We start from the raw sequence: 15637 nt of genomic DNA, 5'->3' as shown, positions 1-15637 counted from the left end.
CTAGAACACCCAAGTGTGATATGCTAATGTGGAGTGGGACCATATATATAGACATGCCATACTGACTGACATATGGTAAGATGGATACTAAAGACATCGCTATTAATTGAGGAATAAAATAATTTAATACTCTTCTTTCTCAAATTACTTCCCAAGTTATCTTTTAGGTCGTCAAACGTGCAAATGTCAGATGTCAACCGAATTGCAAGGATCCTTCAACTCTGGCGTGACTAATCTTTTTGTTTTGGAATTTTTCTAATTATCAGGGGTGGTTAATTTAATATGTTTTGAGATAATAATCAACTTTAATTAAAGAGGACAATTGCTCTTGTATATGTTTCTGCTTTCATCCAAAATTGTCAACTTTTTTTTATGTCAACGTCTCTCGTGCTTGAAATTTTCTGAAAATAAGGATGTTTCCCAAAAACTAACCTTTTAATTGCCACGACCAGCTATTTTTACAATTTACAGAAGCTCATCACAAACGCAATCCCTTCCCTTGAGGGACTACCCTTCCCTCATTGGGTAAATCTGTCATTTACTTACCATCACAGCTAAGCCCTAAAGTAACTGAAAATAAACAAGTACACGTGCATAGTTTATATGATAATTTTGGTAGTTAGAATGTGTAGAACTGCTTAAATACATATGTTCGGTTGTATGCTAACATAATAGGCTCAAAACAACTAGTTATAGCTTAGATTTAATAAGGAAAGAGCTTGATTTATAAGCTCTCGTCTCAAAATCTTCCCTGCTGGCGACTTTGGAACTGAACTGATGAATACAGCCCGTCTAACTTCCTTATATGGTTCAACCTACACGAGAGCAAAGTATTGTACACAATCGTTGACGTTTGCTTCATAGTGATAATGAGATTATTCTATGTGAAAACAAAACAAAACAAAATGTTGTAGAATGCTAGAAAATGAGTTATTCAATTCAGCTTTCATTATGATATGGTAACCTGAGCTATCAGATATAGGACCCTAGCTAGCATGACTGAATTAACTATAATGAATGAATTTACTTGATCCAACACAAGGAACAAAGATGTACCTGTTTTCTGACAAAATCTATAACTTCTTCCTCAGTTATAGTGCTTCCAGGTTGTCTAACCACAAATGCCAAGGGTATCTGTCCAGCTTCTTCATCTGGATACCTGCCGAGTGACAAAAAAAGCTGACTAGCGGGCAAGAGGGATTCAAATAGCAAATGGATAGGAAAAGCTGAATAGCGGGCAAAAGGGAAGAAGGATTTAACATAGTGACATTTAATACCCTAAAGGCATTAGTTGACTGTGAAGCAACAACAATAAGAGTATTAAAAGAGGTGGCTGAAGATCACCCAAGAAATGCTTGTTTATGTATGATGCAATTGGGATATCATTAATTATATAAATAATTTACATGTTAATAAAATCAGTCTTCAATAAGTGTTAGCTTATTCAGTTACTGAGTAATTTTATTGTCTAATGTATGCATAAAGGTCCCTATTTAAAGTTTAAGGCGGTCTAAATTGTCTAACAATAGACTCATGGCTGAGTTCTGGTTTTTCAGATGTCTTTTTAACCTCACTTCCATCACTGTCATGTTTTCCTAAAAAGTCAATATCTCAGTCCAACCAATCCAACCAAGACAATTAGTCAGCAAACGGTCACTTCTCAAACAATTTGTTTATGGTACCCACAACTATAGGATCCAATTTCCACCATCCCAATTTGAATTTTATCAGGCAGTTTCTCTATACATGCACATATTCCTACCATAGCAAAGCTAGTTGAAGTTTGGTGCCAGTCCACACAACCACTAAAAGTCAGGCTACAAACATGGATCCTATTTGGTGTTTGTAACAATGCTTGTCCAGTAATACTATTGCAAGTCATACAAGTAACGCACCCTCAACAAACCTTAGAGATAAAGACCTATCAATATGCAACAGAATCGACTTGAATATGGGCATTGGAAATTTCAAATTGACCTTAGCCATGTCCATCAAGAAAAAGAGCTCCTGCTAATAAGCTGTTAGTACAGAAACATGTACAGACAAAACTAAACATGTCAAGTTTATTTTGATGATCAAGGTTGAGCTTTGTGTTAGGCACTGACAACCAGCACAAAGCAATGTCAAAAATCTTACATAGATCTTAACATATTAGGCTTACATATAATTCAATGGTTGATGAAATTCATATGGCTAACCCCAAAAATTGGAACTTGTGACTTGTATTATAGGAAAAGATCCATGAAACCAACTCTACACAAGTAATTGTGGGTGTCCATGTCATGAGCAATATTTCTTGTTATAATGGATTCTGACTTATTAGACTATTCAAGAAAAGTGTAGTGATAACAATAAAGAAGTCAGGCAACTCACCCTTGATCTCATCTCTTCATTATATCCTCTTTATTCTATCATGTTATCCTTCTAAACCATAAGAATAAATATTTACAAGCTTCCCATGCTTGCAAAAGTGAGAAGCCACTTTCAATATTTAAATTAATCAACTCAGCCCCAAAAGTGAGCAAAAATCCAAAGATTACTTGATGATAGAGACAATTTATATGAAAAAAAATAAAATGTATTTCACTAGTATCACGTATGGAGTGGACAACCCTCCTAATATCAAAATAAACAATAATTTTCAAAGGCAATCTCCCTATTAATCCTGAGTTCTATATATAGATATAAATAGGTCCTTATTTGTAAATAGGTGGTCGATATCAATGAAAATTATAACTATATTTCTTTACTTATTTCTTCTAGAATATGTATCGATAGCATTCGAATTTATTGCCGAGCTAATCCAATTTGACCAAATACTTTTAATTGAACTTCATTCGACTTTACTTTTCAATTATACTTGAGGAAAGAATATCTGATGATATTCAAATTTATCCCTGATCATTCTAAGTCACGGGAATCTTTTCTTAAATAATTATATTCTCAACTGCTATAATACCTACAGTGATACTACAGGATCGCAAGCCCAGTTATTCTGAAAATCATTTTAATATTTCCCAGCAACCACACGCTACAGTATTCTGCTACAGCAGTCATATTATAGAAATTGTTACAGTGCTACACTAATACTACCGTAAAAATGCAGTAGGGAGCCATCCCGGACAATCCTAGTTCTCGAATAGTATAGTACTCCAGTAGGACTACAGTGGTACAGTGTACTACAGTAGATAACTACAGTGTTCTGAAAATCGAATGCTGCAGCTACAAGAGTACAGTCGGCAGAACTACTGTATTTTGCGAAACCGTCGTTCTAATCTTCAGAGCAATCCGATTTCTCAAATGCTACAGTGTTACTGTACAGAAGAGATACAGTATGTTTGAAATCAAATTAATCTCTAACGCTGACATTTCCGTATACAATAGTCCGTTACATTAAAATAAAATTACGATGCCAATCTATCCTGCCGAGCAATGTAATTAAATTTTACCGAGCAATATTATTAAATTCTTCCTAGCAATCCAATTAAATTCTATCAAATAATATTATCAAGTTCCACTAAGCAATATAATTAAGTTCGACCAAGCGTCAGAGGCTCTGAGTTCTTGGTTAACAATACGTGACGATCAATAAATAAAAAAAAAGATAATGATTACTGGATCTTGTCCCCTAACCACTCCTCAAGCAAATAGCTAGTGGACTACGAGGAGGTTCACTTCAAAGGGTCATATATAGAGTGGAAGGAGATAAGTCCATGGGGGTTTGGTTCTCTGATTCCTACAAGTGAAGATGACTCCTTTCCATGAGCTTTCTACTACATCTTTTTTCTTCTTGTTCTTCTTTTTATTCGATCGGTGACTGACTTGAATGTTGGAGGAGCCGTATCGACAAGCCGGCCCTGGCTCTAATTGGTGTTATATCTTAGGGCCTTAAATCTCGCGAGTCAGAAAGCAAATCTAACTTTCTGGAGAGGAGGAGCCTGAGCTGAAGGAAAAAAGAAACCATCAAAATGGCGTTTGATCCTGTCTGAAATATGAGTCGGATGAAGGCCGGATGAAGTGTCGCGGGCATTGATGGGGAGGAGACTGTGATGCTGCGGTCGCACGGATTTTAGAGAAGTGTGCGAGTGAGCGTACCTGCGCAAGGGAGAGGACGTCCCTTTTTATATGACAGTGCGTACCTTCTGAATACTGGCCTTTGCCAAAAGGTGTCGGGTGTCAGGACTTTGTCAGGTGGTGGACACGTGGTCTTCTCCTATAGACTGGAGGAAGGTTCTATTTGCAGATGACCCCAACCGTTGGAATATTCCTTGACATAAAGTAGCTATTCTCTGATAGGTGGTTACGATTCCCTGACCTGTTGTCGCGTAGCACCTTCTATCCTACCCGAGTGTGATTGAGGCAGCCCTGGTCGATCCGCTAAGTGTTGATGAACAGACTGGATGGATGGGGGGTGCGATCAGAGTCCCTTTCTTCCTGCTTTTATGATTTAGACCCGACCGAGAATGACAAGTCTGTTTACGCGAGCTAGCTTGAGGAAATCCGACCAGTGAAGACAGGTCAGGCTTCGCCTTAATCACGCGTAATACCGCAGACCTGGTTTCCTGACCGGTAAACCCCGCCCTAGCTTTATACGCTGGAGGGCCCCAGGTGGTCCTACTCCGTATGTTAATTGTCACGTCCCCTTGACTTCTGATTATCACATCTCCTTGACTTCTGACTGTCACATCTCCATGACTTACTGCTGTCACATTTCCTTGACTTCTGACTATCACGTCTCCTTGACTTACGACTGTCACGTTTCCTTGACTTCTGACTGTTACGTCCCCTTGACTTCTGACGACCGGACCCTACCGTTATGCACCGCGTTGTTTGTGGAAAATCTTACAAAAAGCTATGATTAAGATGAGTGGGAGGAGGGGAGAAGAAGAACGGCGAAGGCATCAACCATCACTTGCGCATGAGCAAAAACTTTGAGGTTGAGGTGTCGAAGGTTGAAGGAAAGGACTATAAAAACTACTATGATGATCCTCCCAAATCATCCAACTGAAGCATCTTCAGATCTATGAGTTGCTCATCACGTCGGATTTCAAAAACTTTAATCCACCACTATTATAGAGATTTGTTGACTTCTAAAGGTAATCAATTCCATTTTCTATATTTTTGATCAATATGTTTTTCGATCCTACGTGATTTCTCCTTGCGAGTATCTATTCGAGTGTTAGCAACGACAAAGGCTCCTTTGCGGCAACACCTTCTGACTTCATCTAATTGCTCCATGAGACCCACAGCTTGTTGGAGATCTAGATCCTCGTCCCTTTCTCCGTCGCCACTATCGCATCTACTCCTTCGTTTCTACCCCCATCTTTCATCTAAATCCAGCATCGCAAAATGCTTCTTTCCTTCAAAACATTTTTCCTTGAAGTGGGAAAGGATAACATAGGGCTTGGACAGTGAAGACAACATAATCAAATCCTCCCACCTAAGATCGGCTGATAGACCGACGAATAGATCAAAGAAGGGAGAGAGAACCCCCATCACGTCTTCATGTTGATTTCTATCTTTTTTCTCACATTTAACAAGCCTATTAAATCTTTCTTCCAACCGATACAGTATATAATGCGAAACTAACATGGACAAGGCTAGATAACTTCGTTTTGACTGAGAATAATTTTGGTTAGGAGATGCGGCTGCTCCCCAGTTGTTTAATGAATTAATGCTTTGTTTGCAATTTATGGGAGCCATTTTTCATGAATGCACGTCAAGCACCTTGCCGAGCACAGTTTGCAACTATAGAATCCACCTCACGCAACCATTTTCAAAGGTGGGACCCGATCAATTCAAAGGAATGGCAAGTTCAAAAGCTTCGGTTGCTTTCAATCCTTGCCGAACACCATTATCAAAGTGTTGAGCATTCCATGCATGCAAGGGTGGGTCTCGTTTAATCAAAAAATTATGAGATGGGCAAGAAGTATGACTGAGCTGGAGCAAAATTTGCAACTTGGAGCTTCCATTGGTAATGAATCTTCACTGGCAAGATAAGCTCTCTACTTGGATCGTGGACTTCCTGTACTATTTCGAAGACTGCATATGGTCACAAATGCATTGTGTCATGGAATTGGCGTTTGTTGAACAATTTGGAGTTTTCATTGGCAATCTCAAGGAGTTTTCACTGACAAGATAAGTCCCTACGTCTCATGGTTACACTCACCTTTTATTGTTCGATTTGCTGTACTAATTTAATGAATTCCTATATCACTTGATGATTTATCTATTTACTGATTTATTAAATTTGGATTACACATAGTTTTTACCTGCTATATTATCTTTTCCTTATAGGATCGGTCCTTTATGATTGTTTGTTCATTGAAATTCCTAGAAATAAATTTTTTGGTGAAGGGACAATTATGCATTTATTAGGAAAAATAAACTTTAGCTCAATCACATGATTCAATTCGAAAGGTAGCCTTGGTGTGCAACTACTCATTTTTATTATTTCCAACTCCGAGGGATCATACCTATTCCCGATTGGGGTAAGATTGAGCTTCTATTATTTATGACATTCTTAACATTCTGGCGCTCTATTGGTGTTATGACATTGTCAAAGGCAAAACAGAAGTTTTATGGATTATTGTCGAAATATTTCTATTAACTTTCTTACTTTTTCAATAATCTGTCTAACATTGTTTCAAGATGTGTGTTGCATGTTATCATTATTAAATCAGCTAGATATATTTTAATAGCCTCCGAGCAAACTATAACAACTTAACTGTCAGGTAAAGTAGTGCCTCCAGACCAATTATAACAGTCAGTTCAGATATAGGACTTTCCGTCTCTAAACAAACTATTATAGCCATGGGCTAGGTATATTCTCACTGCTTCCGAGTAAACTATAATGACCTAAGAGCCAGATATCTTACTTCACCTTTGGGCCATAATAGCCTATAGCTATACTATCTCACATCCTACGGGCTTCACATTCTCCGGACAAACTATAACAGTTTAAGAGCTAGCTATATTCGCACTGTCTCTAAACAACTATAACAACTTATGAGCTAGATAATCTATTGTTGCCTCCAGGGCCAATTTATAATAGCCAATGTGCTAAGTATAGGATTTTCCGCCTCCGAATAAACTAGAACAACCCCTATATCATGATAGCCTCTGAATTGTATCATTCTCTTATAGCCTCGAAGCTATAGTAGTATCTTATGACAGTTTTTGGGATATGATTTCCTATGACCACCTCTAGGCTACGATCTTTTCTCACAGCTTCCGGGCTCAACCTTTCTCACAGCCTCTGATCTATAGTATTTTATAGAAGTATCATAGCTATGTTACTCTACAATCGTCTCATTATTCAACTCAACAATATCTCTCGTGGGATTGGTTTTCTAGTCTCATTATTCAGTTCGATAATATTACCGAGCAGGAATGAATTTTTTGTCATCTTGGATTTCTTAGTAATATCCCCCAAGGGGGATTGAAATTCTTATCTTATTTAACTTTGCAGTATTTGATTTCCTGCTATCATTGACATATCCCGAGGTGGGATCAGATTTTTGTTCTTCTCAATATTACTACTTGTCCTTGTAACAAGGAATCGAATTCCTCTTCTTGATCCGAGCATTAGTCTTTCGGTCTTCATGATATTCTCATTATTATCTCCAGGCAGGATTGGTCTTCTTATTATTATCTCGAATTGGGTTTCTCTTGTTCTTGACATTCTTATTATTCCCGATTGGGATTATCAGACTTCATATTTTGTTTTTGGTCTTTGTTTCAAAATAGTGCTTCTGTTGGGTATTGCTACCATGCTTATTTTATGCTTATCTCATTTTTCTATTGGATACTGAACATATCATTTAATTTGTTCCAAGAAGTCTTCATTATATAAAGAAGAAGAATTTCTCTATGTAAAAAGAAAAAATCAAGTGTGACATATGAATAAATTTTTTTACAATTATTGGAATATTAATCCATGTTCTTAGTCTTGGCACATGATGACACCCGGGCTCTCTTTAAATTAATCTTATTCGACTTAGTATTTTTAATCGAATTTCATTCGACTTCGCTCTTCAGTCCAACTTGATAAAGGGGCATCTGATGGTATTCAAATTTATCCCCGATTATCCCAAGTCGCTAGGATCTCCTCCCGAATAATCATATTCTCAACTGCTATAGTAGCTATCATGACACTACAGTATCATGGAGCTGCAATGATTTTAATATATATATATATATATATATATATATATATATATACTGAGCAACCAAAAACTATATTATGTTACAATACGAGCACTGCTATAGTAATTACTATCGTGCTACAACAACAGTGCTGCAAGAATTGCCATAGTGACTGGTAATGCTACAGTATGGAGACAGGATTTCTAGAATCATTCCTGAGCAATCCGGTTATCGACTGCTATTAATAGACAGGAATTCTATAATAATTGCTACATTAATGCTGAAGCTACAGTGGTTCTTGAAACCGTCCCAAATAATGAGTTCCCAAATGCTACAGGCCTACAGTAATTACTATAGAATTGCAAAACTACCGTGTTTCTCGAAACCGTTGTTCTAATATTAATCTTTTGAACACTCACATTCTCGTATGCTACGGTACACATGACTACAATCAGCTACAGTAAAATAAAGTTACCATGTCAATCCATTCTACCAAGCAATATAATTAAATTATGCCGAGCAATATTATTAAATTTTCCTGAGCAATACAATTAAATTCTGCCAAGCAATATTATCAAGTTCCGACGAGCAATATAAATAAGTTTCACCAAGTAATATTATCAAGTTCCACTGAGCAATGTTATTACATTCTACTTAGCAATATTATCAAGTTCTGCCAAATAACATAACTAAGTTCTGTCGAGCATCAGAGGTTCTGAAGTTTCTAGTTAACTATACGTGATGATCGATGAATGGAGAAGCAGGTAACGATTGTCAGATCTAGTCCTCTAACCATTCCTCAAGGAAATAGCTAATGAACTACGGGGAGATTCCCTTCAGAGGGCAATATAAAGAGTGGAAGGAGGTAAGTGCAAGGGGGTTTGGTTCTCTGATTCCTACAAATGAAGGTGACTCCTTTCCTTGAACTTTCTACTGCATCTTTTTTCTTCTAGTTCGTCTTCTTATTCAATTGGTATTATTCAATTGGTAACGGACTTGAGCGTCGAAGAGGCCGTGTCGATAAGCTGACCCTAGCTCTAATTGGTGTTATATCTCAGGGCCTCAAATCTCACAAGTTGGGAAGCAAATCTAGCTTTCTGAAGAGGAGAAGCCTGAGCCGAAGGAAAAAGAGGCCATCATGTATAAATGATATTCTTCTCATGTGGCATAGGTTGATGATGTGGCATGGAGATCGTATCAATATCCCCTCCTTTGAAAGAAGTCTTGTCCTCAATGTGAAATGATGAAAATTGTGCAACGAGCAAATCATAATTTCCCCAACTAGCTTCTTCAAGAGGCCTATCTTGCCATTAGATTAAGAGTTCCAATGATGGCAGCCCACCTTCATTTATCCAGCGATAATTTAGCACGGTGGCAGGTGTTAATAACAACTCCTAGTTGAAATTAATAGGAAACAACGATGGTTGCAAAACTATGTGTTGGCAATAAGCACAGTGTAGTAGAGAAACATGGAAAACTGGATAAACTATGGAGGAATGTTGAAGAGAAAGCTCATACGCAACTGGTCGAATTTTCTTGGATATAGTATACAACCCAAAGAACCATGGTGACAATTTTTCATACCTATGCTTGGCAAAAAACTGTTGTTTATAAGGTTGGAGACATGAAAACCAAATCTCCAACTTGAAATTACATATCACGTCGTTTGGTGTTGGCATATGACTGCATACGAGACTAAGCCTTGAGAAGATTTTCCTTCAATATGCGTAACATAGCATCTCTGTTGGGGTGTATACTATAAGCCTAACTTTTGCATGAACATCTATTTTGAAATATTTTGAAATGAGAATCACTTTGATCAAATGTTTGCATTTTATATTTATATATATGTCGATGAAGTTGTCCATTTAATTTATATTGTAGATAACATGTGTGTGGTGTCACACAGAAGATCATGTTATCGGTTCCTTATAAATTATAAATAATAACTCACAACCAAAATAGATTGGGACAAACCATTGGAGCGGTTGTAGTGTAATTTGGTATTAGTCTGTCTTGACTATAAAATTACACTAGTACACTATGTATGTATTGAGCAGGACCATTTGAGATTGTTTGATTTATACTGACTATATAAAAGAACAGAACCTCTGTTATTATAGATGTGCGTCCTCTTAATCCCTATATAATAACAAGCACGTATACTTAGTATTTATTTCTTTAACTTATCAATGGGTGAGATTTATTCGTTAAATCAATAGGCCCGATGAGTTGGGAGATAGTATTATTTATATGGTGTGTTGTTGATTATAGAAGGAATCTGTGTCCTAATTATTTAGGTTGATGATATCCCCTTGAGGAACTCATAAGGATTATCATGTAAACCCTACAGGTGAACTTAGTCCAGCATGATAATAAAGTTGAGTGATACTACTCTTGGAATCGAATGTTAATTAATTGAGTTGTCAGTAACTCATTTAATTAATGTACATATGATATCTTAAACACGGGGATATTAGCGCACTCATGATAAGAAGGAGCTCGTATTGTAATATGGGATTGGTGCGGTAGTTCAATAATAACCCTTTAGTGGTATGGATTATTATTGATAGACTTGAGTTGGGTGTTCGGGCCGAACACAGGAAGCTCAAGCCCATCAGGAGGCCTAAACCAATTTCACCTCTAGGTCCCTGTAGCCTCTATATAAAGTCTCGCATCCACCCATCCACAATTTGGTTTGGTTTAACTTAACTTGATTTGGTTTAACTTAACTTGGTTTGGTTTAACTTGATTTAGTTTAACTTAACTTGGTTTGGTTTAACTTGATTTAGTTTAACTTAACTTGATTTGGTTTAGTTTAACTTAACTTGATTTGGTTTAGTTTAACTTAACTTGGTTTGATTTAACTTGGTTATAGAAAGAGAGATTTTTTCTTAATAGAATTCTGTTAATTTTTTCTTTCTTTATAACCGACGGCAAAGGTTATGCCCCATAAAATCTAATTTTCCCACAATTCTCTTCTCACCTCCTAGGGTCGGCGGCACACATCTTTCCCCTTGTGGTCGGCGCCCCTCATCTCCTCCCTCCTTGTGGTCGCCGCCCCTCCCCCCTTCCTTCTTGCTTAGGGTCGGCACCCCTTCTCCCTTGGTGGGCGGCGGCTTGAAGAAGAGGAAGAAGAGAAGAGAAGGAAGAAGATTAGAAGGTGCTCCATCCTAGAGCCTCCTTTTGTAGCTGGCAGTTTGGAAACCGAGAAGAGAAGGAGGGTGGTGTTGTCTTGGTAGATCGTCGCACACATGACGTCCAAGAAAATGAGAGAAATACGGCAGAAGATCAAGAGGTCTTTAGCTACGAAGAAAGGTACAACTAGTTCTTTAATTCCGTTACGTAATTAGCTAATTTTCCTTGTATCGATTTTGAATACCAACACAAGAGGCCAGCGATCTTGTACATCGATCAAGGTGTGTTTTAATCCGTCAAGAACTTGCTTGATTGATTAAACACATGGCTGATTGAACATGCGGGTTGCTAGGAATAGTTCTGTTCTTGTACAAGGAAATTGAAACAGAACGGAATTCCAGCGCCTTCAATCTCGTGTTAATAACTGGTCTTCAAGATTTTAGCATATTAATATACTTATGTTATAAGGAATTTATATCTAAATTACAATACTTTACAGGTTTTTAGACAAAATTCATTTCTATCATGAAATGTTAAGGCATATAACTTGAAATAAAAAAATTAAGATTTCTTTTTAAATCTCTCGAAACACTGATTCCTCAAATAAATTTTGAAGAATTGGCTTCGTACTATATGATACAACCACGAACCTGGCTTTGATACCACTGTTGGGTTCGGAGCGCAGCGGAAGACAAATTGAATCATGGATCTTTTCGTGGTACATATAGTTTTACACAAAAATAATATAAAAACATACCTCGAGTTCTCAATACGCTTGAATGATATTACAGACGGATAAGAGCTCCACATGTGACACCTCTAGCGATACCCACGCGCACTAGATCATGAACTTATACAATCCATTAGGTGCTAGCCTTTTGGATCAACAAGGCTTTTGAAGCACTACCGATCTCTTCCTGATGAAAGAAAGTGAAGAAGTTGACCAGAGAGAAATGAAGAGAAGGAATTCTACTCTTGAATCTTTCCGAGGATGCTATTTATAGCATCGAAGGAATACGAAGAGTTAAGGCCTCAATTAATTCATCATTTATGATCTTCATTAATTAGGAAGATGAAGAGTTATAACCTTCATAAATTCTTCATTTATGACTTTCATTATGGTGACTCTTCAACTTCTTCATTAATTATCATTATGATGACTCTTCGAATTCTCCATTAATTATCATGATTATGGTTATTCGAATTTTCTCTTCTTTGTATCAAATAAATCCATATTTGATCTTGATCTCGACTAGCTTCCGATACCATTTTTCATGTCTATGTGTTATGCGTGTGCCCCTCTAGATTTTATACACGAAAGTAGTGTAAATCCATATACAGACTAAGGTAAACCATCTAGCAATAGTTTTAATTCATCCAACGCGATAAAATTAATATCAGCCATAACCTGTAAACCACCATGAAGCGATTACTGTGTAATTCAATCTTTTCATCTAAGCCTACATCCCAATTAATTCGGTACACTATGCATCATTACCAAATTAATTGTTTTACTTGATTTCCAAGATATAATAGACTCTTCTTGAATGATAAATCATTCCTCCCATGGCCATGGATTTCGAGTCACTAATATCTCTATCAAGCAGTCAGGATGTCAACTCCTAATACAAAAGAGCGATGAATCCTCTATTGACTCAACACTATTTTTTTTTACGCTTTGTCATATACCCAACTACCATATTAATCACAATCCGATTAAAAACTACTTTTAACAGCGTCAAAGCACATAACTCCACACATAGAATAAGTAAAGGTCTCAAGTCAAAAGATCAGTTACACTTATTCATAAGAGAAATGACCAATGATACATAAGTTTCATTAACAAATTCCTTATTAGTCATAAGTTCTATATATGGATATAAATAGGTGGTACTTATCGATAGAAGTTATAATCATCTTCCTTATTTGTAAATAGGTGGTAGTTATTCATGGAAGTTATTGTTGGATTCGGAGCACAGCGGAAGACATAGACTGAATCATGGATCTTTTCGTGGTACATATAGTTTTACACAAAAATAATATAAAAACATAGCTCGAGTCCTCGATAGGCTTAAATGATATTACAGACAGATAAGAGTCCCACATGTGACTCCTCTAGCGGTATCAACACGCACTAGATCATGAACTTGATACGATCCGTTAGGTGCCAGCCTCTTGGATCGACAAAGCCTTGGAAGCACTACCGATCTCTTCCTGATGGAAGAAAGCGAAAAAGAAGCTGACGAGAGAGAAATAGAGAGAAAGAATTCTACTCTTGAATCTTTCCGAGGATGACTACTTATAGCCTCCAAGGAATACGAAGAGTTAAGGTTTCAATTAATTCATCATTTATGATTTTCATTAATTAGGAAGATGAAGAGTTATAGTCTTCATAAATTCTTCAATTATGACTTTCATTATGATGACTCTTCAACTTCTCCATTAATCATCATGATTATGAATATTCGAATTCTCTCTTCTTTGTATCAAATAAATTCATATTTGATCTTGATCTCGACTAGCTATGTAAATACCATTGTTCATGTCTACGTGCTATACGTGCGATCCTCTAGGTTTTATACACGAAGGCAGTGTAAATCCATACACAGATTAAGATAATCGTCTATCAACAGTTTTAGCTATCCAACGCAATAAAATTAATATCAGCCATAAGCTATAAACCACCATGAACCGATTACTGTGTAATTCAATTTCTTCATCTACGCCTACATCCCAATTAATTCGGTACATTATGCATCATTATCAAATTAATTGTTTTCCTTGATTTCCAAGATATAATAGACTCCTCTTGAATGATAAATCATTCCTCCCATGGCCATGGATTTCGAGTCACTAATATCTCTACCAAGCGGCCAGGATGTCAACTCATAATCCAAGAGAGCGATAGATCCTCTATTGACTCAATACTATTCTCTCTACATTTTGTCATATACCTAACTACCGTATTAATCACAATCCAATTAAAGACTAATTTTAACAGCGTCAAAGCGCATAACTCCACGCATAGAATAAATGAAGGTCTCAAGTCAAAAAATCAGTTATACTCGTTCATAAGAGGAATGACCAATGATGCTTAATATGTGGTTTCCTCTTAAGCGGATCGTGTCCAGTGTACCTCTAAACTCAAGGCACCCCCAAGTACAACTTAGATATCCATCCCTTGGTCTATCTCGACTTAGTTATACTCAGTGTTGATCTAGATATCTATGTCCCCTCTAAATATCTATCCGATCAAGGACTATTTTCATATTAATATACCCATTAATTTATGGGACTTTATCATTAATCATATACGTACAGAAAAATAAATAATTAATGATAAATACTTATCTTTATAAAATAATTATCCACAAAATACATAAAGAATGTTTTGACACGTAAATGCACACTAACAGTTATAACCATCTTCCTTATGCTTTTTTGCTTCTTTTAGAATATGTCATCTTATGTGGCACTATAGTTGATGATGTGACATAGGTTGATTGTGGCACCATAGCTGATGATGTGACATAGGTTGATGGTGTGTAGACTGAAGATGGGACTTGGAGATCATATCATTCAATCATTTCAATCTCTTTAGTCAAATTTACTTTTCTAGCAAAAATCAAAGTTGCAAGACTCAATTTGGGAACTTAGACTGTCCTTTAAACCATCCACTCTAATTAATTTGTCTCATCAAAACAAAAAATCTATTGTCTCCTTTATACATGCTAATACATCTCACTCTATGTCTTTCATTCTATCATCTTTTGGGGCTAGCGCGTAATTATTATCATATATTAATATTTTTGATTTTATTCTTTCAACTAACTTCATCCTCATCTTTGATACACCAATTTCAACATGCTCATACATCTCACTCTATGTTTTTCATTCTATTATCTATAGGTGCTAAGACGTAGTTACTCTTGCTTATTAATATTTTTTATTTTTATCCTTTCAACTAAATCCATGTATCCATCAAAATATTGTCATCTTTGGCATACCAATTTCTTGTTCGTGTCACTTCCTAACGATTAAAAAACTCTGATACATAACATATAAATTATGCAGGATCATATGAATGTCTTATGCATATTTTATTAGATCCAAAGGGACACACAACGAACACACACTCCAAAAGATCATTTAAACTACTCATTCTTTTATCTTATAACTAATATTTTCATGCTGAATAATAGATCACCTAAACTCTTGCTTACATATTTCCTATTTATCCATCTTAACTCCTTGATTATTTTTGAATTATTAAATCACATTTCATATGATCAGTTTTAGTTCTACATAAACCTTGTCTTGTAAAGTCTCTCTATAATTCAAACTTGGAATT

At 36.4% G+C, this 15637-nt stretch overlaps 1 protein-coding gene across 2 annotated transcripts in view; it reads right to left on the bottom strand.

Moving 5' to 3' along the window:
• Positions 1–478: 478 nt before the first annotated feature.
• Positions 479–15637, bottom strand: part of LOC121967171 (4-coumarate--CoA ligase-like 5) — a 41778-nt gene continuing 26619 nt past the window's right edge. Inside the window, exons 5-6 of one of the 2 annotated variants that reach the window (XM_042517226.1) lie at positions 1057–1159; positions 479–815 (exon numbers count right to left, since the gene is read on the bottom strand). In XM_042517226.1, coding sequence (XP_042373160.1) covers positions 687–815; positions 1057–1159 — 232 coding nt within the window. In that variant the 3' untranslated portion in view covers positions 479–686. Of the gene's footprint in view, positions 816–1056; positions 1160–8741; positions 9491–15637 lie in introns of those variants that run through there. The other variant, XM_042517227.1, reaches the window with a different exon arrangement.

The sequence above is a fragment of the Zingiber officinale genome, chromosome 3B, assembly GCF_018446385.1.
Source record: "Zingiber officinale cultivar Zhangliang chromosome 3B, Zo_v1.1, whole genome shotgun sequence".
NCBI classification, from domain to species: domain Eukaryota; kingdom Viridiplantae; phylum Streptophyta; class Magnoliopsida; order Zingiberales; family Zingiberaceae; genus Zingiber; species Zingiber officinale.
The sequence above is the reverse complement of the archived record's forward strand: the minus strand, read 5'-3'. Positions and strand labels throughout refer to the sequence as shown.